At 37.5% G+C, this 23,940-nt stretch overlaps 1 protein-coding gene across 4 annotated transcripts in view; it reads right to left on the bottom strand.

Moving 5' to 3' along the window:
• The window catches only part of CFAP299 (cilia and flagella associated protein 299), a 531,077-nt gene that overhangs the window by 69,098 nt on the left and 438,039 nt on the right, over window positions 1-23,940 (bottom strand). For 3 of the 4 annotated variants that reach the window (XM_047751672.1, XM_047751671.1, XM_047751670.1), the window contains exon 4: window positions 21,326-21,468. In XM_047751672.1, coding sequence (XP_047607628.1) covers window positions 21,326-21,468 — 143 coding nt within the window. Of the gene's footprint in view, window positions 1-19,783; window positions 19,912-21,325; window positions 21,469-23,940 lie in introns of all 4 variants that reach the window. The other variant, XM_047751673.1, reaches the window with a different exon arrangement.

The following is a 23,940-nucleotide window of genomic DNA, read 5'->3' on the forward strand; positions in this document are numbered from 1 at the left end:
ATCTGAGAGGAAATGCTTGCAGTATTTGTTGAGTGATGATGTTATTTGTGCATGTGTCATATACGGTTTTATTATGTTGAAGTGGGTTCTCGCTATACCCACTTTCTGAAGACGTTGTCTGTTTGTTTGTTTGTTTTTTCCCCTCACCCGTGGCATATGGAAGTTCCCTGGCTAGGGGCTGAATGAGCCTACACCACAGCCACAGCAACACAGGATCCAAGCTGTGTCTGTGACCTACACCACAGCACATGGCAACACTGGATTCTCAGGGGGGCCAGGGATCAAACCCACATCCTGATGGATACTAGTCAGGTTCGTTACTGCTGAGTCACATCAGGAACTCCTGAACAGTTTTTTTAAAAATCATAAATGGATGTTGAATTTTATCAAAAGCTTTTTCTGCATCTACTGAGATGATCATACGGTTTTTATTCTTCAGGCTGTTAATGTGGTGTACCACACTGATTGCAGATATTGCAAAATCTTTGCATCCTGGGATAAATTCTACGTGTTCATGGTGAGTGATCCTTTTAATGTGTAGTTGGAGTAAGTTTGCTTGTACTTTGTTAAGCGGTATTGCATTCATGTTCATCAGTGATATTGGCCTGTGATTTTCTTTTTTCACGATATCCATGTCTAGTTTTGGTATCAGAGTGATGGTGGCCTTATAGGATGATCTCAGAAGTGTTCCTTCCTCTACAATTTCTTGGAGTAGTTTCAGAAGCATAGGTGTTAACTTTTCTCTAAAAGTTTGATAGAATTCATCTGTGAAGTCGTCTGGTCCTGGACTTTTGCTTGTTTGCTTGAATTATTGATTCGATTTCAGTACTGGTAATTGGTCTGTTCATATTTTCTATTTCTTCCTGGTTCAGTCTTGGGAGATTGTATCTTTCTAAGAATTTGTCCATTTCTTCCAGGTTGTCTATTTTATTGGTGTATAGTTGCCTGAAGTAGTCTCTTAATATCCTTTGTTTCTGTGGTGTTGGTTGTAACTTATTTTTTATTTCTGATTGTATTGATTTGGGCACTCTCCCTTTTCTTCTTGATGAGTCTGGCTAAGGGTTTAATAATTTTGTTGATTTTTTTTCAGAGAACCAGATTCTAGTTTCATTGATCTTTTCTATTGTTTTCATTTTCTCTTTTTCATTTATATAATCCCTGATCTTTATGATTTCTTTCCTTCTACTAACTCTGGGTTTTGTTTGTTCTTTTTTTCCTCTAGTTGCTTTAGGCATAAGGTTAGGTTGTTTATTTGAGAATTTTCTTGTTTCCTGAGGTAAGCTTGTGTCACTATAAACTTCAATTTTAGAAATGCATTTCCTGCATCCCATAGGTTTTTTTTTTTTCTCTGTTAGAACGGTTTTTTATTTTTAAGGTTATTATTATTTTTTTAATAGTTATTTCCCCAATACAATTTTTTTTCTACTGTACAGCATGGTGACCCAGTTACACATATGTATATGTTACACATTCTATTTTTGCACATTATCAGGCTCCATCATAGGTTACTAGACATAGTTCCCAGTGCTACAGAGCAGGATCTCATTGCTAATCCATTCCAAAGGCAATAGTTTGTATCTATTAACCCCAAGCTCCCCAACCACCCCATTCCCTCCCCCTTGGCAACCACAAGTCTATTCTGCAAGTCCATGATTTTCTTTTCTGTGGAAAGGTTCATTTCTGCCTTATTTTGGATCTTTTTTTTTTTCAATTTCATTTATTGTCTAGGTATTTTTAAAATTTCCACTTTGATTTTTTTTAATGATCCATTGGTTGTGTAATAGTATATTTTTTAGCCTCCACATGTTTGTATCTTTTGCAGTTTTTCTTTTTTTTTAGATAATTTCTAATCTCATAGTGGTCAGAAAAGACGCCTGATATGGTTTCAATTTTCTTCAATTTAACAAGCCTTGCTTTGTGGCCCAGGATGTGATCTATCCTGAAGAATGTTCCATAGGCACTTGAGAAGAATGTGCATTCTGCTGTTTTCAGATAGAATGCTCTATAAATATCAATCAAGTCTATCTGATCTAATGTGTCATTTAGTGCCTGTTTCCTTATTGATTTTCTGTCTGTATGATCTGTCCATTGATGTAAGTGAGGTGTTGAATTTCCCCACTATTACTGTGTTACTGTCAATTACTCCTTTTATGATTGTTAGATTTGCCTTACATATTGAGGTGCTCCTATATTGGGTACATATATATTTACCATTGTTATATATTCTTCTTGGATTGATCCTCTTATCATTATGTAGTATTTTTCTTTGTCTTTATTTTAAAATCTATTTTGTCTAATATGGCTATTTCAAATCTGACTTTATTTTTATTTCCATTTTCCATCTCCTCACTTTCAGTGTGCACTGTCTCTAGTTTTGAAGTGAGTCTCTTGTAGGCAGCAAATATATGGGTCTTCTTTTTTTATTCCTTCAACCAGTCTGTGTCTTTTGGTTTGAGCATTTATTCTATTAACATTTAAGGTAATTATTGATATGAATATTTCTATTGCCATTTTGTTAATTATTTTGATTTTGTTTGTAGGTATCTTTTTATTTTACTCTTTTGTTTTTTTCTCTTGTTATTTGATGACTATCTTTAGTGTTCTGTTTGGATTCCTTTTTTCTTTTTTGTGTGTATATCTATTATAGATTTTGGTTTTGTGATTGCCATATGCTTTTCGTAAAGGAATCTATATTTTCCTACATGCCTATTTTTTTGGTTGCTGATCTCTTAATTTCAAACACATTTTACATATCCTGCATTTGTACTCTCTGCTCATCATGACTGCCACTTTTGATTTTATATTTTTCATCTAATTATTTTGTGCATCCCTTAACTGCTTATTGTGGAAACATATGATTTTACTCTTGTCTTTTAACCTCCCTACTAGCTTTATGCATGGATGATTTCCTACTTTTATTGTCTGTTTGCCTTCACCAATGAGCTTTTACATTTTATAATTTTCTTGTTTCTAGTTGTGGCTCTTTCTTTTCACCTAGCAAAGTTCATTTAGTATTTGTTGTAAAGCTGGTTTAGTGGTGCTGTATTCTTTTAGCTTTTGTTTGTCTGCAAAGACTTTTATTTCTCCATCAAATTTAAATGGGAGGCTTGTTGGATGGAGTATTCTTGGTTGTAGGGTTTTTCTCTTTCATCACTAAGTGGCCACTCCCTCCTGGCCTGCAGATTTTCTGGGAAAAATCAGCTGATAGCTTTATGGGAGTTGCCTTGTATGTTATTTGTTGCTTTTCCTGTTCCTTTTAATATTCTCTCTTTAATTTTTGTCATTTTGATTATAATGTGTTGTGGTGTATACCTCTGTGTGTTGACCCTGTATGGGACTCTCTGTGCTTCCTGGAATTGGGTGACTGTTTCTTTCCCCAGGTTAGAAAAGTTTTCAGTTATTATCTCTTCAAATATTTTCTCAGGCCTTTTCTCTCTCTCTCTCTCTCCTCATTCTGTAACTTCTATAATGTGAATATTAGCATGCTTGATGTTGTCCCAGAGGTCTTAAACTTTCCTCATTTCTTTTCATTATTTTTTCTATTCAGTGGCAATGATTTCCACTATTCTGTCTTCCAGCTCACTTATCTGTTCTTCTGCTTCTGCTTTAGTCTACTATTAACTCTTTCTAGTGTATTTTTCATTTCTTTTATTGTATTCTTTAGTTCTATTCGGCTGTTACTTACATTTCCTAATGTTTTGTTAACTTCTAATTTGTCACTCTGTGCATCCACTCTTGCCACTTTTATTCAACATAGTTTTGGAAGTCATAGCAACAGCAATGAGACAAGAAAAATAAATAAAAGGAAATCAAACTGTAAAGAAGTAGAACTGCCACCGTTTGTAGAGGACATGATGCTATAAATAGAAAATCCTAAAGATGCTACCAGAAAATTGCTAGAGCTCATCAATTAATTTAGTCAAGTTGATGGATTCAAAATTAATATACAAAATCTGTTGCATTTCTATACACTAACAACAAAATATCAGAAAGATAAATTAAGGAAACATCTCATTTACCATTGCATCGAAAAGAATCAAATTACTAGCAATAAACCTACCTAAGGAGGCAAAATACCAATACTCCAAAAACTACAGAATGCTAATGAAAGAAACTGAAGACAACACAAATAGATGGAAAGATATACTGTATTCTGGATTGGAAGAATCAAAATTGTTAAAATGGCCACAGTACTCAAGGCAATCTACAGATCCAATGCAATTCCTAATGAATTACCAATGGCGTTTTTCACAAAACTGGAACCAAAGCCTTGAAAGTTGCATGGAAACACAAAAGACCCTGAATAGCCAAAACCAGCTTGAGAAAGAAGAACAGAGCTGGAGGAGTCAGGTTCCTGACTTCAGACTATATTACAAAGCTACAGTCATCAGTATGGTACTAGTGCAAAAACCGACACACAGATCCATGGAATAGGACAGAAAGCCCCAAAATAAATCTACACACTTATGGTCAATTAATCTACAAAAAAGGAAGTAAGAATATACAATAAATAAAAGACAGTCTCTTCAATAAGTGGTGTTGGGAAAACTGGACAACTACATATAAAAGAATAAAATTAGAATATCCTCTAACACTTTATACACAAAATAAACTCAAAATGGATTTAAAGACCCAAATGTAAGACCAGATACTATAAAACTTCTAGAGAAGAACATAGGCAGAATACTCTTTGATATAAATTGCAGCAATATTTTTCTGAATCTATCTTCTAGAGTAATAGAAATAAAAACAAAAATAAACAAAACAGCTAAGTAAACTTAAAAGCTTTTGCACAGCAAAGGGAACCATAAACAAAATGAAAAGACAACCTACAGATCAGGAGAAAATATCTGCAAATTATGGAAAAGGCTTATTTCCAAAATACACAAACAACTCATATAGCTTAACATAAAAAAGAAATCAAAAAATGTGCAAAACATCCAAAGTTGGGTATTTCTCCACAAAAGACATACAGATGGCTAACAGGCACAGGAAAAGATGCTCAATATTGCTAATTTTTATGGAAATGCAAATCAAAACTTATAATGAGTTATCACTTCACAGCATCAGAATGGGCATGAATAAAAAGTCTACAAATAATAAATGCTGCAGTGGGTGTGCAGAGGAATTTACAGTTACTGTTGGTGGGAATGTAAATTGATACAACCACCATGGAGAACAGCATGGAGGTTCCTTTAAAAACTAAAAATAGGAGTTTCCGTCATGGCTCAGTGATTAACAAACCCGACTAGGATGCCTGAGGAGGCGGGTTTGATCCCTGGCCTTGCTGAGTGGGTCAAGGACCTGGAGTTGCCATGAGCTGTGGTACAGGTTGCAGACATAGCTTAAATCTGGCTTCCTGTGGCTGTGGTGCAGGCTGGCAGTTACAGCTCTGATTCTACCCCTAGCCTGAGAACCTCCATATGTCACAGGTGCAGCCCTAAAAAAGACAAAAAAGACAAAATAAAAATAGCACTAATATATCATCAGCAATCCCAGTCCTGGGCAGATATCTAGAGAAAACCATAATTCAAAAAGATACATGCACCCCAATATTCATAACAGCACTATTTACAGTAGCCAAACATGGAAGCAACCTAAATGTCAACCAACAGAAGAGTGGATAAAGAAGATGTGGTATACAAATACAATGGAATACTACTCAGCCCTTAAAAATGAAATCATGCAACTTGCAGCAACAGGGGTGGAGCTGGAGATTATCACAGTAAGTGAAGTAAGTCAAACAGAGAAAGACAAATATCATATGATATAGCTTATATGTGGTCTGAATAAATGATACAATGAATTAATTTACAAAACAGAAACAGACTCACAGACTTTGAGACCAAGCTTATGGTTTGCAAAGGGTGTCAGAGAGAGAGATAAATTAGGAGTTTGGGGTTAACACATGCACACTTCTATATGTAAAATAGATATAACAACGATGACCTACAGGTAACCATACTCAGTATCTTATAATAGCCTATAATGGAAAACGATCTGAAAATACGTATACGGACAACTTAAATAACTAAATCAATTTGTCATACCTTTGACAATAATCCAACACTGTAAATCAACTATACTTCAATTTAAAAAAAGAACAATACTAACAGACATAAAAGGAGAAGTAGCATTCTTTTTTAAAAAAATTGAAGTGTAGTTTATTTACAGTGTTGGATTATTGTCAAAGGTATAACAAACTGATTCAGTTATTTAAGTTATCCGTATACATATTTTCAGATTGTTATCCATTATATTTACAGAATGGGAGAAAATAGTTTCAAATGATGCAACTGACAAGGGCTTAATCTCTAAAATATACAAACAACTTACACAACCTAACAGCAAAAAAGCCAATCACCCAATGGAAAAATGGGCAAAAGACCCTGAATAGACATTTCTCCAAAGAAGATATACAGATGGCCTACAAGTGCATGAAAAAAATGCTCAGTATCACTGATTATTAGAGAAATGCAAATCATAACTACTATGAGGTACCACCTCACACCAGCCAGAATGGCCATCATTAACAAGTCCACAAGTAGCAAATGCTGGAGAGGGTGTGGAGAAAAGGGAACCCTCCTGCACTGTTGGTGGGAATGGAAGCTGGTACAACCACTATGGAGAACAGTATGGAGGTACCTTAGAAATCTATACATAGAACTACCATATGACCCAGCAATCCCATGCTTGGGCGTATATCCAGACAAAACTTTCCCTGAAAAAGACACAAGAGCCTGTATGTTCATTGCAGCACTATTCACAATTGCCAAGACATGAAAACAACCTAAATGTCCACTGACAGACGATTGGATTAGGAAGATGTGGCATATATACACAATGGAATACTACTCAGCCATAAAAAAGAATGAAATAATGCCATTTGCAGCAACATGGATGGAACTAGAGACTCTCATATTGAGTGAAGTAAGTCAGAAAAAGAACAACAAATACTATACGATATCACTTATATCTGGAATCTAATATATAGCACAAAGGAACCTTTCCACAGAAAAGAAAATCATGGACTTGGAGAACAGACTTGTGATTGCCAAGGGGGAAGGGAAGGGAGAGGGATGGACTGGGAATTTGGGGTTAATAGATGCAAACTATTGCCTTCGGAATGGATAAGTTATAGATCCTGCTGTGTAGCACTGGGAACTATGTCTAGTCACTTATAGTGGAGCATGATGGAGAATAATGTGAGAAAAAGAATGTATATATGTTTGTGTAAAGTAGAAAACTGACAGAACACTGTAAACCAGCCATAATGGAAACAACAAAAATCATTTAAAAAATAAAAATAAAAAAAAAATAAAATAAAGAATGCTAGGAAAAATAGTGAATTTAACCATTTGGCTTGGTAGAAAGTAAATATTTAAGAAAAACCTATTGCTTCACATTCCCATACGAGAGGCCTTCCGTGAAGTAGTAACTGGTTTGAAGGGTGTCCAACCGGACTTACTTTGAGCCACATATTCCCAGGGAGAGGGGCATGCATTGGAAAATTGGCACAGACCTCCTTGGAGAGTTTTTTTTTTTTTTTTTAACATTCACGAACTGCCTTCAGATGGTAGCTGGCTAATGAGTTGTAGCTGCATGACTAAAAGAATTTGAGAGTCCCTAGAATCAGCACTGCAGGTGCAGCCTTTCGTCAGATAGCGCTGATGTCTGATGTTGACAGGAGGGAGGAGAGACATCCTCTAGACAAATGGCTCTTCAAGTGTGGTCCCGGGACTAGCAGCATTGGCATTACGTGCAGATTTGCTAGAAATACAGACTTTCAGGTCCTATGTTAACTCTACTAAGTTAAAAACTCTGGAGTAGGGCCCAGAGCTCTGGCTTTAACAAGTCCTCTACATGATTCAGGAGCATGCTACAGTATAAGAATTGAAGATTAGACCAACTTTGTCAGAAAACCCAGTGTTTAGAATTATTGGGCTACCATTCAGAAAGCTGACAGTCTAGTTCTAATAGCTTTTTCTCCCCTGCCACTACATTTGCTCTCTCCACAGTGTTCTCTCAGCTCCAGAGAAAGCACGGAAAGAAAATGTAACTCACATTGCTTCTGCTACATCTACTCTTTTGTACTTAGGCAAGCCACTAATCCTCTTCTCATTCGTGAGATTTATACTTAAGCATCCTAAGATTTTTAGATTTTCAATCGTCACCAGATATCTAGTGTTCCCCAATTATGGATGCTGAACTTTTGCACAGAATCTACCTGGAGTGTGTTGGTTTACATACATTCCAAGAATAGAGAGTGATTTTGCCTCCTACTGCAGAGAGCAAGGTGTGTTCACTGAAGCATCATGTTACCTTACCTTTTTGACTTCATCATGGCCATTGATATGTTATCTGAAGGAAATTATTCAGGAGTTTCCCTATTTATTTAATTAACCCAAATGAGATAGGTGTCATTTAGCTGAGGGAGGGAAGTTGCAACAGGGTGGAAATTTATTTGACTACATCCAATTTCTTACTACATACAACAAAATTAATTTTTCAGTGAAAATAATGGGTTTGGCCTTTTGTGAGATGACAGAAAACTGATAGTTTTTCTAGGAAAATGGTTCTGAGTTTTCCAAACAACAAACAAGTGCAATTTGGATGCCCAGTTTATCTACACGTTGGAAGTTGTCCATGCTTCCTGACAGTTCTATGGTATAACTTTCACTCTATTTGAATTCTCTTATAGCAAATATTATCTTTTCTTCTAATTTAGAAAATTACGTGAAAAACTCTGGATATCAAGGTTAATTTGTGACTAATTGTCTTTATTTTTAAAAATGTAGATTTTAAATAGGAAACAAAGACATAAATGTTAGTTCATACTAGTTTAGCTACTACAAAATTTTTCTAAGAAATTAAACTAAATCTTTTCAGAAGAAATATTTAACAATTCTTTAAATATGCGTCAAATTGATTATCATTAAAAATAGGGCAACCTGACATTAAGTAGCTTCTGATATGTTGCAATATATAGTTCTCTTCAAGAGCGTATTCTTGCTGAAAAAATTATTTACAGTTAATATGATCAAGCTTTTAGACTTATCTCCTAGTTTAAAGAAAATGCAGAGATGAAAGAACAAATCAAATGATACCACAGGGAAATAATCAGACAAATCCAGAACACAGGACAATGTAAAAGGCAAATGTCCTTACCTTTTAAAATAGACAATGAATAGGCAATAATATAAAATGGGGAAAAGACAGTCTCTTTAGCAAGTGGTGCTGACAAGACTGGACAGCTGCATGTAAATCAATGAAACCAGAACACACCCTCACACCATACACAAAAATAAACTCAAAATGGCTTAAAGTCTTAAACATAAGACAAGACACCATTAAACTCCTAGAAAAGAATATGGCAAAACATTCTATGACATCAAGCATACAAATGTTTTCTTAGGTCATTCTCCCAAGGTAACAGGAATAAAAACAAAAATTATCAAATGGGACCTAATCAAACTTAGGAGCTTTTGAACATCAAAGGGAAATCATAAAACAAACCAACAAAAACCCCAAAAGAAAACCCATGGAATGGGAGAAAACAGTTGTAAGCAATGCAACTGCAATCCAAAATATACAAACAACTCATACAACTCAACAACTAAAAAGCAAACAACCCAATTGAAAAATGGGCAGAAGACCGGGGATGGAACCGGAGCCACAGCAGAGCCTCAAGCTACAGCAGTGACAACACCAGATTCTTAACCCCCAGCACCAGCAGCGAATTCCAGCAATGCAGTTTCTCAACAATTTTGTGGATGATGGTTCACAAACCTAGCTACAAAACACATTTTTGAACAATTAGGAAAATTTGAATAAGAGCTGGATATTAGATGATAATAAGAAATAATTATTAATTTTCTTATATAGGATACTGATAATTTATATGAGAATGCTCTTATTCTTACGAGCTGCATGACGAAATATTTAGAGATGAAATCTACAAACTACTTTAAAATGGTACACACACACACACACACACACACACACACACACACACACCCCATACATCCATTCCAACATACTAAAAAGTGTTAAAGCAAATTTGGAAAAATGTTAACAACTGTTTAGTCTAGGCTGTGAGTGTATTGGTATTTAGTGTACTGCTCTTTGAACTTTTAGGTGGAATAGTTGCATAATTTGAACGTTCTTTATGCTACTGTATAGCACACTTAAAAGTGGTTAAAATGGTAAAGTTTATGCTATGTATATCTTACCAAAGTTTTTTGAAATGTTGGTAAAAGCTTGTGAAAGAATAATACTGTCATAACCACAGTAAAGACTGTCAATAAACTAGAGGGTGTCTCAGATCTTTAATTATTCACTTACGCTTTACCCAGAGACATAATCTTCAGGGCAGCCTATTCTAGGCAATTACAGATACTACCAGATAAGGGTTCTGGCATTCTGACTTTTTTTTTTAAAGCAATGAGCCAAACTGCCTGGATAAAATTCTACCATAGAATAATGCAGACAGATATTTCAGTAGGGATTCAACAGGAACCGCGCGAGTATATTTGAGTTTATAGACCCTCAGGAGGGGCTATCTTCGAGATCTCTGTTAACCACCTTGGAGTTTTCCATGAAAGACAGTACTTAACGTTTAGCTTCGGATAAGGGAAAACTAAAATGACTTACGTTGTAGGAAATTAAATTTATTTGTAAAAGAATTTCAAGTAAATAGTACAAAAACGATGTGAACCGCAGTGCAGAGGATATGAATAGATTCTGAAAGTATCCTGGGACACAACTGAGGTTCAACAAGTCAGGGCCAATTTTCCCCTAAAGACGTTTCGGCTGAAGCCACAATTAAAGGCTACTTTTAGTTCTGTCCAGAGCTCTTCCACACACAAAGCTGTGGGACACGGTAATTCTTACTCACAGTGACCGAAAATAAAAGACTGGTTCAGTACAAAGACTTGTTTTCTGCCAAACTCAATGAAAGAAGGAAGCGGCAAGGGCGGGCACAGGACGGCTGAGATCCCAGTCTTAGCTGCGGAGAGCAGGACTGCCAAAATTCTCAAAAACAATCCCAAATCAGGTCTTGTCAACTCAGATATACATATGCAAAAGAAATACATGACCCGACAACGACTAGGATGTGGATATGAGACCAAAGAGGAAAATACTTTTTCATGCTAAAGTCCTAAAGGAGAATTATAAGCATAGATTTTTAAAAAATCATGGCATCAGTGGTTGCAACCGATCTCTCCTTGGTCCTGGATTGTGAGTGCAAATGTCTGCAGGTAACTTTAGTTAAACCAACTAACGCCACCATGACGCATGTTCCTTGGGGTTAAAGTGTGAAAAAATGTTCCTCACCCATACGGTGGTTATGAAGAGTAAGTGAAATGAGGTATATACACTGTTCAGCACAGTGTCTTGCGCACGGCAAGTGCTCAGGTCATTTTTATCAGCATCGCAATCATCTCAGACTTTGACTCAGTCCAGGCACAGTGCTTATGGAACAACCTGAGAGAACCCAAGGGCTGAAGAAAAACCCACCTGAAGGGGTTGCGCAAAGATCAGGACTGGGCTAATGGCAAAGAGGACTTCAAACACCCAAGGTGGTTTTAGACCAGAAGTCACAAATTCAAATGTCTAGAAGAAAATCTGATAGGTACTAAAAACGAGCGACTCCCGGGTGACAGTGCAGACACCAGTAAATCTGTGTCAATCTGGTGAGAACATAACCCCCTCTCATGGAGTAGATGCTATTTAAATCAAGATCATGGCTGGAATGAGAGAATGCAGGCTCAGTGTGGGAAGACCTTCTTGGTTTTTAGGAGAATTTGCAACTCAAACATATTGTATATGACATTTCCTGTTTCTAGCACACTGACACAAATTTTAAATGCATTGTGCAGGCCAAATAAAACATGTCTGCAGCCAGATACTACTAGCTGGTGATGTCTGGTCTATGGCTTCTTATTTCACATTTATCTAAGATCAGTATTGATCCTAAATATCAGGATGGGATTGAACCTCTGGGTTCGGGGACTCGTAGACTGTAACAGTTCTGTATATATAATGGGAGCCATAAACATGAGTCATATATGTCATTTTGAATTTTCTGGTAGCCATACTGAAAAAAAGTAGAGAAGTAGGTGAAAATAGTTTTAATAATGTATCTCATTTAACCCAGCATATCCAGCTTACTATTATTTTAACATTGAATTAATGCAACTTATTAATGTGATATTTTATATTTTTACGATGTCTTCAAAGTCAGGCGTGTATTTTACAATTGCAGCACATCTTAACTCAGGGTTCATCACGCTGGAAGCCCTCAACAGCCATGTGTGGCTAGTGGCAACCTTATGGGACAGTCCCGGTCAAGAAGATGCTTCTCGAACTTCAATATGCATACTGAAATTTGGGGGATCAAACTAAAATGTCAATTCTGCCTCACTGTTTACAATAGAGCCCGAGATACTTTACTTCTTACAAGTTCTCAGGTGTGTCAGTGTCCGGGTCCATGGACCATGCTGAATAGCAAGGAGCTAGATGGCTGTGGCAAGTTTCTTTAAATCAGCATCTTGCCCCACCCACCTTGGGGCATTCCCTCTTTTTTGAATTCAGCAAATATCTATTGAAGAGACTAAGCTTATATTCTAATGCCTGGTCACCATATTTAGATGTGGAACAATATTAATAACTTAAAAATAGGAAATATTTTATATACCACTTGCAGAAACACTGAGTCATTTACTCCTTTTTTTTTTCTTTTTAAACTTGAGAATCTGCCAATCCATTACCAGATGCTTTCATGAGAATGTGCTTAAGCACAGGATAAGTATAACTTTATAAATTCTAACTTCAGAGATTTGGCATGTTCAATTTTTAATAAAACAGACAATGGGAATGCAAGGGAAATTTGACAATAATACTCTCAAGCTTTAGTGTTTAGGGGCATTCTTCAGTCAAGGGTATGAAAATTTCATGGACTCTCCAAAGAGAAACACAAAGAGAACTTTTTCATTTCCTCCTGACCATTCTATTTGAGGGATGGGTGAGGCTTAAAGGCAGACCTTAGATCTTTGTTCAACAATACATAAATATGGAAATTTAAGCAGTTAAATGTGGGGCAGAATGTACCTCAAGAATTCTATATGGTGCAATAGTCCTCAGGACACACCTACTTTTAAACTTACAAGAGTGGCCTGGAGTGAATTAGTTACTAAGAACTTACTCTCATGTATCATTGGTTCACTTGTGAACACAAGAGGGTGTATCCTCTTTTATCCTCTCTCAGAGGTTAAGAATAACTCTTATGGAACCAACGTCTCACGAAGTTGTTGCAGGGAAGTGTAAAGGAACTCTGTAAACTGCAACACGCTCTGCGCGGGCAAGTTATGCACTATCATGCCCAGAGGAAGCTACTGAAACGTAAGCACATGGTCAAGACGAAGTCTGAACTGACAAGATGATTTAAGTTCTCAGCCCTTCCCATGGCTTTATTTCATGACAGGTGCAGCTGTCAGATGACTTTTATGTTCTCCACAGTAAAAATGAAAGACAGAACACACAGAACAAAATAGCACGTCAAAAGATAAATAAGTAGAAAGAAACCTGAAAGCTTTAATTTTAAAGTCTTTGCTTTCGTTCCGGATCAAACTAAGTATGGAGCCATGGATACCAAAGATATTTTTCTCCCCTAGTAACAACTGTTTAAGTCATTTATTGGCATGAAAATCTCTTGAGTGAAAAATCTGAAGTCTGATTCTGATAGATGGCTTAAATTAAACTCAGTGTGGTAAAAATTATACAGGGGGATCATTGGAATATTACTAATTTTCTTTAAAAGGTCAGAAATTATCTGGCACCAAAAAAAAAAAAAAACCCAAATGATAAAACTCTCAGAGAAAATTATAAAATATTATTAAAAGACATTAAAGAAGGCATAAATAAATGTAAATGAATAAATGGAAGCATTACTATCATAAACATGCCCATCAAATGTACATTGGGTTATAACTTGAAAGCAATTTCAATCAAAATTACACCATTTTTTGTGTGTGATCTTTACTAGCTGACTAAAATTGATATGGAAGAATAAAGGACAAGCATAGCCTAGGTTTTCCTGACAAAGAAAAATAAGGTGGAAAATTTAAATAAAATTTCTTTCTATCAAGAATTATTATGAACATACAGCAATTGAGTAAGATCCTATTATTTTAAGAAGAGACCATTAAGTAAAATAGTGAGCCTAGAAACAGACCACTCATACAGAACCTAACTTCAGACACAGTGTTGCAGATATGAGAGAAGGGATGGTAGACTTTTCAATAAATGTTGCTATAGGACAAATCATTTAGTCCTATGGAAAACAAAACCAAAAAATGGACCTTACCTAACCATCATATACAGTATAAAAGTCAGGTAGGCTAAAGACATAAAATAAAAAGCAAAACTACAATACTTCCTAGAACAATATCTTTATAACTTTCAGAAAGGTAGGGATTTGTTAAACAAAACAAAAAAATACAAACCTCTGAGGAAAAGACTAATAAAGTAACCTGAGTATCAAAACTTCTGACTTCTGACCATCAAAAGTCAATTTAAAGTTAGTAGAAAGAGAATTAAACACTGGAAAATGATATTTTGCAAAATATATAAAAGGCAAAGGATTAATCAATATTCAAAAAATAAAAAAGAACTCTTACAATTTACAAGAAAAGAATAAATAACTAATAGAAAAAAATGAGAAAAAGTCTCACTATATACTTCACAGAAAGTAAATATGAACAACCAATAAAAGATACCCAACCTGATTAGTAACAACAGAAAAGAGAATTAAAACCACAATGAGAGATCATTTATAACTTAACCGCAGTGGAAAAAATGAGTTTGCTGATGTCATGTGCTGGGAAGGATGAGGGCTAACGAGGGCCCCCCCACGGTACTTACAGTGGGTACGAAGGAGCACGGCCACTGTGAAAATAATCTGGAATTGCCTCTACACGCTTTTGTGCTTTTGGATTTGCATTTTTTCCCATAAACTTAGGAAAATAATAAAATATTCATTTTGTCTTTCTGCATGAATTGAATCTATCTCAGGGCAATCAAATACATGCTCAAGAAGTTATTCCCTGTGGTAGAAGTCTAGCTAAAAATGTGGAATGCATGATAGAATTAGAAAATCAACACTGTATAAACCTTCGTAAAAACACTTAGGGAGCCGTAATCATTGCGTGCTAAAACCACTGGGTGAAGCTCGATGGAAAGTTTACAGTGGCGTGGTCCGATGGACGTCACTGAACCCGCTGATCAAACTCAGAGGTTCACATATTAAAAAATATCACCCCCCCCAAACTGAAACTGAATTTCATACATAAAGCCAATCGACAGGGATTAGGTGACTAGAGGGAGCATGTAACAAACAACAGCATAAGCGTGATCAGCCACATTTAGAATATGAGACCTTTCTTGGGACAAATAACCTGGTTTCTCCAACAAATCAACAGCATAAAAGATAAAAAAAAGAGGGAGACTCTTATAAAGTAAGAGAATAACAAGGCACTGTTTGTATTTTGGTTTGGGTAAACCAACTATGAAAATGTAACCTTAAGATAGTCAATGAAATATGAATAAGGACTAACCAGGTACTAGATGACACGAAGGAATCATTTTGTTCAGTGTAATGTCATGACGGCTTCTTCTAAACTGTTATCCGATAAATACTCATACTGAAGTATTTACAGGTGAAATGACACGTTTTCTATTTGCTTTAACATAAAGCTGTCAAGGTAACAGTCCAGTATTTTAGGTAAATCATTGGTTATGGGGTGGTGATACAGGGTAAGAGGTCTAGGATAACATCTGGATTTTTGCCTTGGGTTGCAAGGGTGGTGATACTTGCCAAGAAAGGGGACTCAGAAGCAAGAGCAGGTTTCATAGATAAAAATGAATTTAATTTCGAAAATAAGTTTTAGGTGCTACTTGGTTACCCAAAAGGTTCTCAAGTGAGCAATAGGATGTTTGAGTCTTAAATAAAGAAGGGATCTGGGCTAGGATTACAGTTTCAAAGATGACTCCACTTCAGAAAAGTGATCGAATCACCCAGGTGTTAAGGAAAGAAGTCCAAGGGTGAACTCTGGGTATTACCAACATGCATGAAATAAACAAGGGGAGAGTTCAGTGAGGGATTCGGAAAATAAAAGGTTAGAATATTTGAATAATTTTGAGAAGAAAGAGTTAATCAGCATAATGATTAATTAACACTAAGCAAATAATGTTACATAAGATAAGAACTGAAAATAATCCATAGGATTTTGAAATGGCAGTCACTGGTGAATTTAGTAGTTGTTTCACTTGAATAATGGTAGCAGAGGGCTAATTACAATGTGTAGCACCTAACGAAAAGTGAGAATTGGGGAGAATTGTTATTTTGAGGAACTTAGCTAGAAACTGTAGGAGATGTAGGTCAATAGTTGGAATTCAAAGATTTCTTTTGGAAATATAACCCATGCTCTTGGATTGGCAGAACAATATTATTGGCAGAACAATATTATTGAAATGGCCATATTACCCAAAGCCATCTATAGATTTAATGAGATTTCTATCAAATCACTCACGATATTTTTCACAGAACTAGAAGAAATAAACCTAAAATCTATATGGAACCACAAAAGACACAGGATTGCCAAAGCAATCCTGAGGAAAAGCAATAAAGCAGGAGGCTCAACCCTCCTAGACTTCAGACAATACTACAAAGCTACAGAAATCAAAAGAGTGTGCTACAGGCCCAACAACAGACATATGGATTAATGGGATAGAAGAGAGATCCCTGAAAAGCCCACACACTTATGGTCAATTAATCTTTGGCAAAGGAGGCAAGAATATACAATGGAGAAAAGATAGTATCTCTAGTAAGTGGTGTTGGCAAAGTTGGACAGCTACATGTAGATCAATGAAGTTAGAACACATCCTCACATTAGTCGTAAAAATAAAATGACTTTAATTAAGACTTAAAGACTTAAATATAAGACACGACACCATACAACTTCTAGAAGAGAACACAGGCAAAACATAAACCATACAAATGTTTTATTTCTTAGGTTAGTCTCCCAAGGAAATAGAAATAAAAGCAAAAACAAACAAATGGGGAGTTCCCATTGTGGCACAGTGGAAACAAATCTGACTAGGAACCACGAGTTTGTGGGTTCGATCCCTGCCCTTGCTCAGTGGGTTAAGGATCTGGCGTTACCATGAACTGTGTGTAGGCTGCAGACGTGGCTTGGATCCAGCATTGCTGTGGCTGTGGTGTAGGCCGGCAGCAACAGCTCTGATTAGACCCCTAGCCTGGGAACTTCCATATGCATGGGTGCGGCCCTAAAAAGGACAAAAGACAAAAATAAATAAATAATATAAACGAATGGGACATAATCAAACTTACAAACTTTTGTATAGCAAAGGAAACTATAAACAAAACAAAATGAAATGATAGCCTATAGACTTGGAGAAAATATTTGCAAATGATGTGACTAACAAGGGCTTAGTATCAAAAAAAAAAAAAAAAAGCTCATACAACTCAACGACAAAAAAAAAGGACCCAATCAAAAAACAGGGAGAAGACTTAAAAAGACATTTCTCTAAAGAAGTCATACATTGTGGTATATATACACAATGGAATACTACTCAGCCATAAAAAAGAATGACATAATGCCATTTGCAGCAACATGGATGGAACTAGAGAATCTCATCCTGAGTGAAATGAGCCAGAAAGACAAAGACAAATACCATATGATATCACTCATAACTGGAATCTAATATCCAGCACAAATGAACATCTCCTCAGAAAAGAAAATCATGGACTTGGAGAAGAGACTTGTGGCTGCCTGATGGGAGGGGGAGGGAGTGGGAGGGATCGGGAGCTTGGGCTTATCAGACACAACTTAGAATAGATTTACAAGGAGATCCTGCTGAATAGCATTGAGAACTTTGTCTAGATACTCATGTTGCAACAGAAGAAAGGGTGGGGGAAAAAATGTAATTGTAATGTATACATGTAAGGATAACCTGACCCCCTTGCTGTACAGTGGGAAAAAAAAAAAAAAAGTCATACAGATGGCCAAGAGGCACATGAAAAAATGCTCAAAATCAGTAATTATTAGAGAAATGCAAATCAAAACTGTAATGAGGTACTACCTCACATCAGTCAGAATGGCCACCATTAGAAAGTCTACAGATAATAAATGCTGGAGAGGGTGTGGAGAAAAGGGAACCCTCCTGCACTGTTGGTGGGAATGTAAACTGGTACAACCACTATGGAAAACAGTATGGAGGTGCCTTGGAAAACTATACATAGAATTACCATATGACCCAGCAATCCCACTCTTGGGCATATATCCAGATAAAACTTTCCTTAAAAAATACACATGCACCTACATGTTCACTGAAGCTCTACTCACAATAGCCAAGACATGGAAACGACAGATGATTGGATTAGGAAGATGTGGCATATATACACAATGGAATACTATTCAGCCATAAAAAAGAATGAAATGATGCCATTTGCAGCAACATGGATGGAACTAGAGACTCTCATCCTGAGTGAAGTAAGTCAGAAAGAGAAAGACAAATACCATATGATATCACTTATATCTGGAATCTAATATATAGCACAAAGGAACCTTTCCACAGAAAAGAAAATCATGGACTTGGAGAACAGACTTGTGGTTGCTAAGGGGAGGTGAAGGGAGCGGGGTGGATGGAGAGCTTGGGGTTAATAGATGCAGCCTATTGTCTTTGGAATGGATTAGCAATGAGATGCTGCTGTGTAGCACTGGGAACTATGTGTAGTCACTTATGATGGAGCCTGATTATGTGAGAAAAAAGAATGTGTAACATATACGTATGTGTAACTGGGTCACCATGCGGTACAGTATAAAACTGACAGAACACTGTAAATCAGCTATAATGGAAAAAAATAAAAATCATTATATACATAAAAAAGAAGATATGATACTTATACACAATGGAATACTATTCAGCCATAAGAATGAAATCATGCCATTTTCGGCAACATGGATGGAACTAGGGATTATCATACTAAGTGAAGTCAGCCAGACCAAGATAGACAAATACCATATGATATTACTTATATGTGGAATCTAAAATATGACACAAACAAATCTGTCTACAAAACATAAACACACTCACAGACACAGGGAACAGACATGTGCTTGTCCAAGCAGAGGGTGCTTGGAGGAGGGATGGATGGGGAGTGTGGGGTTAACAGATGCAAACTATATATATAATGGATAAGTAACAAGGTCCTACTGCACAGCATGGGGAACTATATTCAGTATCCTTCAATGAGCCACAATGGAAAAGAATACGAACAAAATGTATGCATATGCATACATGAATCACCTTGCTGTACAGCAGAAATCAATATAACACTGTAAATCAACTTCAATAAAAAAGTAAGAGGATTTCTTTAATATAGCAATGGTTTCAGCCTGTTTAGAGGTAAGACAAAGTTTTGAGGTAAGTTTGAGAGGGTCAGTTTGAGAATCTCTGGAAAAAGAGAGAACAATAGATGAAGTGTGGCTTCAGTGCAAAGAGGGGCGAGAAGGATAAAAACCAAGCTGAACAAATTAGCTTTTGAACAAGACAAGGACCCTCTTACTCTCTGACTCTGGAAAAATGCAGTGAGAGTAGACACATATATAAAGGAATATTTCACTTAAAAATGAACTACTAATTTAAAAAAAAAAAGTTCCTAAAAGTAGAGAGTGCAGCCACCTGGGGTCCAACTTACTTTATGTCAGACATGTCACCAGAAAAGTCCGAGTCGATCTTGGGGTATCTGTTCCCTCGTGGTTCTCGAGGAAGCCCGAGCCTTGCCGTGCCGTGAGTTCGCAGTGAATCGGGCCTGTGAGAGGTGGGCTGAAGGACAAGGTGGCCCAGTGGGGTTCCGAGAGTTAGGGGCCGGTGTGCTCTGAATGTGGACGGCAGACCCAGGGGCCAGTAGCTGCCAAAATGAACTGCGACTGGGATCGGAAGGACAGTAAGGGGTGGGTGGGGGGCACTGGATTATGAGAAAGATGCTTTTGGTTGATTGAGAGACAGACACATCAGGAGGTGATTCTCATGTCTAGATCCAATGTTCTCTGTGGAAGGTTCGGCAAATCATTCACAGAGAGGAGTCAGGGTCAGCAGTTGTGAACTACGGCTTCGAGAGAGTGATGAAGCTTCAGAATATTTTGAGACAAGGAGGGTGAAATTAAGAATTGAGAAAAAGTACATAAGTGGGTGGCTGAGGGCCACGAAGGGCCCGGCTGAGTTTGGAGACCATAAGTTACTAGTGGCAGCCATCCACACCTTCGTGCCATCTCCTAAAATGTCCTTCAGCAGGACCCTGGGGTCCAGCTACAGGTGCAGGCAAGAGGGGACGACTGTGTCAATCCACTTTTGAGGGTCAGCAGGACAGATAAAACCTGGGCACAGAAAGACATCAGCAGCCGGGACATTCCGAGAGGCGGGTTAAGTGATTTGCGTGCATCTAAGTGAGGGGTACGAGGTGGGAAATGGACACATTCATGAAACGGTGATGGGTCAGGAAGTCTTTAGATGATAACCATAAAGATGGTTACGATAAGAGGAAGAGTGCTGGGACAGCGCCAAATGATAATCTGGATCCAGCAGGCGAGAGTTAAAGCAGAATGCTGCTACTTGCTTCGTGGTCTATGACAGTGAGAGGTGAAGAATAAAGTTTAGCTTGAGAGCTTTTCGGAAGAAGGCATAAGGATCAGGGTCCGTAAATAGATGGAGCTTGGAGAATAGATTCTGTGTGATGGGAAGCGGGCTCAGAGGAAAGGGCAGGGTCAAGAGCAAAAGGAGGATGAGCGGAAGGCACCCCAGGACAGCCCGGCGAGGAGAGCAAATGTGGGTGAGGTCATCGACCAGCTCCACCTGGACTTGGGTTATTGTCCAGAAGACTGGGGGAGGAGAATGTGTCCCATGGACTCCTCCTGAGGCTTCTAGATGGATGGAGCTCTAAGTGGTGCAAGAGCCTTGGAGATGAGCAGTTTTAGGCTCTATTTACCGTTTAAAAGGAATGTCACTGAGGCTTTACTTATGTCACCTCTGAAGAGTTCCCTTCCTGAGGCTGTCAACTGAAGCATCTATATTCTTTCCCTGTTTTAAAATGCATTGTTTATTCAAATCACTCTTACCGCATTTCTGCTATATATACGTTAGCATTCCAGGCACGATGCAGAAGATGAAATAAAAGTGCTTTAACTTTACCTCCGAAGAGCTTGTTCTCTGACTGAAGTTGTGAGAAATGGGTCCAATTTACCTCATATCCGTGGGTTTTGGAAGAAGTCTTTTTTTCCCACTGAAGTAGACTTCAAAATCTTCAACCTTTAGCCTGTGGGCATAGTCAATGTATCCTGACACCTCTTGCCCATGAGAATTTCTGTCACGAATAAAGATCACCGACTGGTAATGCAGAAAAACAGAGAGAGGAAAAGTAAATGAATAACGGCCACTTGAGTAAAGAGCGTACATAGCAAAAGCCACAATTTGAGTGACACGTGTCCTATCCTATCCTAAGTGCCTTATGTTCCATATCCTTACAAGGATCCTATGAGGTGGGTAGTAGTATTTTCTCCTGACAGATGAAGAAATTTATGAAAAGGTAACGGAACATGCATATAATGTGCACTTACAGTAATTTTGTATAACGATATCACTAAATAAGTCATAGAAATCTTCCAAAGGGCGGACATTATTTTCCGTGTTTGAGATACATTAATTTCTTTCCTTTTTCCTCAATCCTATTGTCTTCTCTTTGTCATCATTTTGTAAATTAACAACAACAAAAAAAACCAACATTGAGTAACAGAGGGGCTGAGTACCTCACACAGCTAGTAAATTGAAAAACTCAGGCTCACATGTTCGTCTTTCTAATTACTGCATTCTTTTTCCATTTGAACACATGCATATTTTTCTGTTACAGGCAGAAATTCAGTCCCTTCATTTTATTAACATGAAAGTCAAAAAATCTCTATAAAGTTAAAACGTCTTTACAAATTAAGAGATTTATAATCTCTCTTTACAAAGTTAAGTCCACAGGTCAAGACCCTGCAGAAAGGAGGATGCATTTCTCCTTCCTCTTAATTCCTTCACAAACAACATGAGCAGCCACCGCACGCTCGGCACTGTTGGAGGAGCCAAGGACACAGGGGCAGAGAAGACGGCCAAGGTCCTGACCCTCCCGAACTTTTCCTGAGGTTGCAGAAAACACACATGGAGACAAAACAGTATTTACAGTGAGGGATAAATGCCACACAGCAAGTTTAAAAAAAAGTGGTTGGCCAGAGAAGGACTTGGTGGTGGTGAAGGCTGCCCCAGGAAGAGTAATGAGAAAAGCCCCTGAGGAGGGCTCTAAGCCAAGACTTGAAGGCTGTGAAGAGGCAAAGCCATGTAAAGATCCAGAACAGCAGCCTACCAGGCAAAGGAAACAGCTGGAAGAGAGGCCCTAAGGTGGCAACAAGGTAATACCAACGAAGGAATTGTAGTCTTTTCCAGCCAAGACAATAGACATTGACTGCAAAGTTCTAGAAGGAAAAAGAAAAGAAAAGCAACAACAAAACCCTAACTGTGTCTGGAAAAGCTCTTAATGTACTGATTTCTAGATTAATAAGTCTAGATCAAAGTGTAGAATTTCATGCAAAATTCTATATTTGAAAGAACCTGTAAACAAACCTTCCTTTTCCTCTTGAGAAATTACTGGATTGCTACTTGTTGGGTCTTTGTGTAATCAATTGCAGGGAGCACTAAGGTGGGTTACCTTAGACAGAAGAGCTTCCAAACAAAGTTAGAAAATGGACACCATTCTTTCACCTGTGACACCTATGGAACGATGTTGCTAACAACGTGCCAACTAAAAAAACAGAATAATGGAAACACGCTTGTTATTCTGCTGATGTTTGATCCTCCAGCCTACTCTGGTATGGCACCGGGTCCTGAGAACACTGTGCAAAGACTTTGAGGCACTTTTTTGGCTCAAGGGAAGGCAGTGTTGTGCTGGCTTAGTGATGCTTCCCACAGATATGGCTAGAGGAATTAGCATTCGTTGTTATTCTCCTACTCAGTTTTATACAGATTCAATCCTTAGTCCTTCTCACTCCCCCCACATAACTCCCAGCTAAATTTATGTAGATTTCTGCAGGCTCTTAGTCATTTAGTTTTTAGTTTATACAGCACAAAATCTAAATGGATAGTACCTCAAAGAGACTTCTTGCAATTCTCATACCACTAAACCAATAGCTAACAGTGCTGTCCTTGTTTAAACAATGCCATGAGCTGTCACTATTTCATACGCAATATGAAAGGTGCTTGTAATCTTATTCCAGTAAGGCTGCTTCTGATGTTAGGTAAGTCGTGCAGGGACAGAGAGAGGCAAAAAAATGGTCCAAAATAAGTCCTCTACTTGCAAAATGGAACTCTATTAACAGAAAAGAAAGCCCTTCTGTCTCTGTTTTTAACTGTGTCTCTTTTTCTCTTTAAATGAGAGAATGGCAGATGCCAGATATTGTGACTGAACTTCCTGCTGAAAACAAACACAAATTTTGGATAAAGTCTAAAAAACCAACTTGCAATATGCTTGGATACACTGATAAGAAAATGATGAGTACTCAGAGTCCAAAAACTAAGTGAAAGCAGGAGCCCAGAGAGGAAAACAGAATTCTGTAGTCAGCTTTGTCGTGTAGGCATTTGCCCAGCCTCAGGGACTTTCAGCAAGGATTTCATGACTATTTCGAGTAGGGGTGACAGGAAACAAAATCCTGTTTCTCAGACAGAGAGACTAATAGGGCTTCCTGCCTCAACATAAAACTGAGAATCACACACACACACACACACACACACACACACACACACACACAGATGACAAAAATATCTCTAATG

This window comes from Phacochoerus africanus, chromosome 10 (assembly GCF_016906955.1).
Source record: "Phacochoerus africanus isolate WHEZ1 chromosome 10, ROS_Pafr_v1, whole genome shotgun sequence".
In the NCBI taxonomy this organism is placed as follows: domain Eukaryota; kingdom Metazoa; phylum Chordata; class Mammalia; order Artiodactyla; family Suidae; genus Phacochoerus; species Phacochoerus africanus.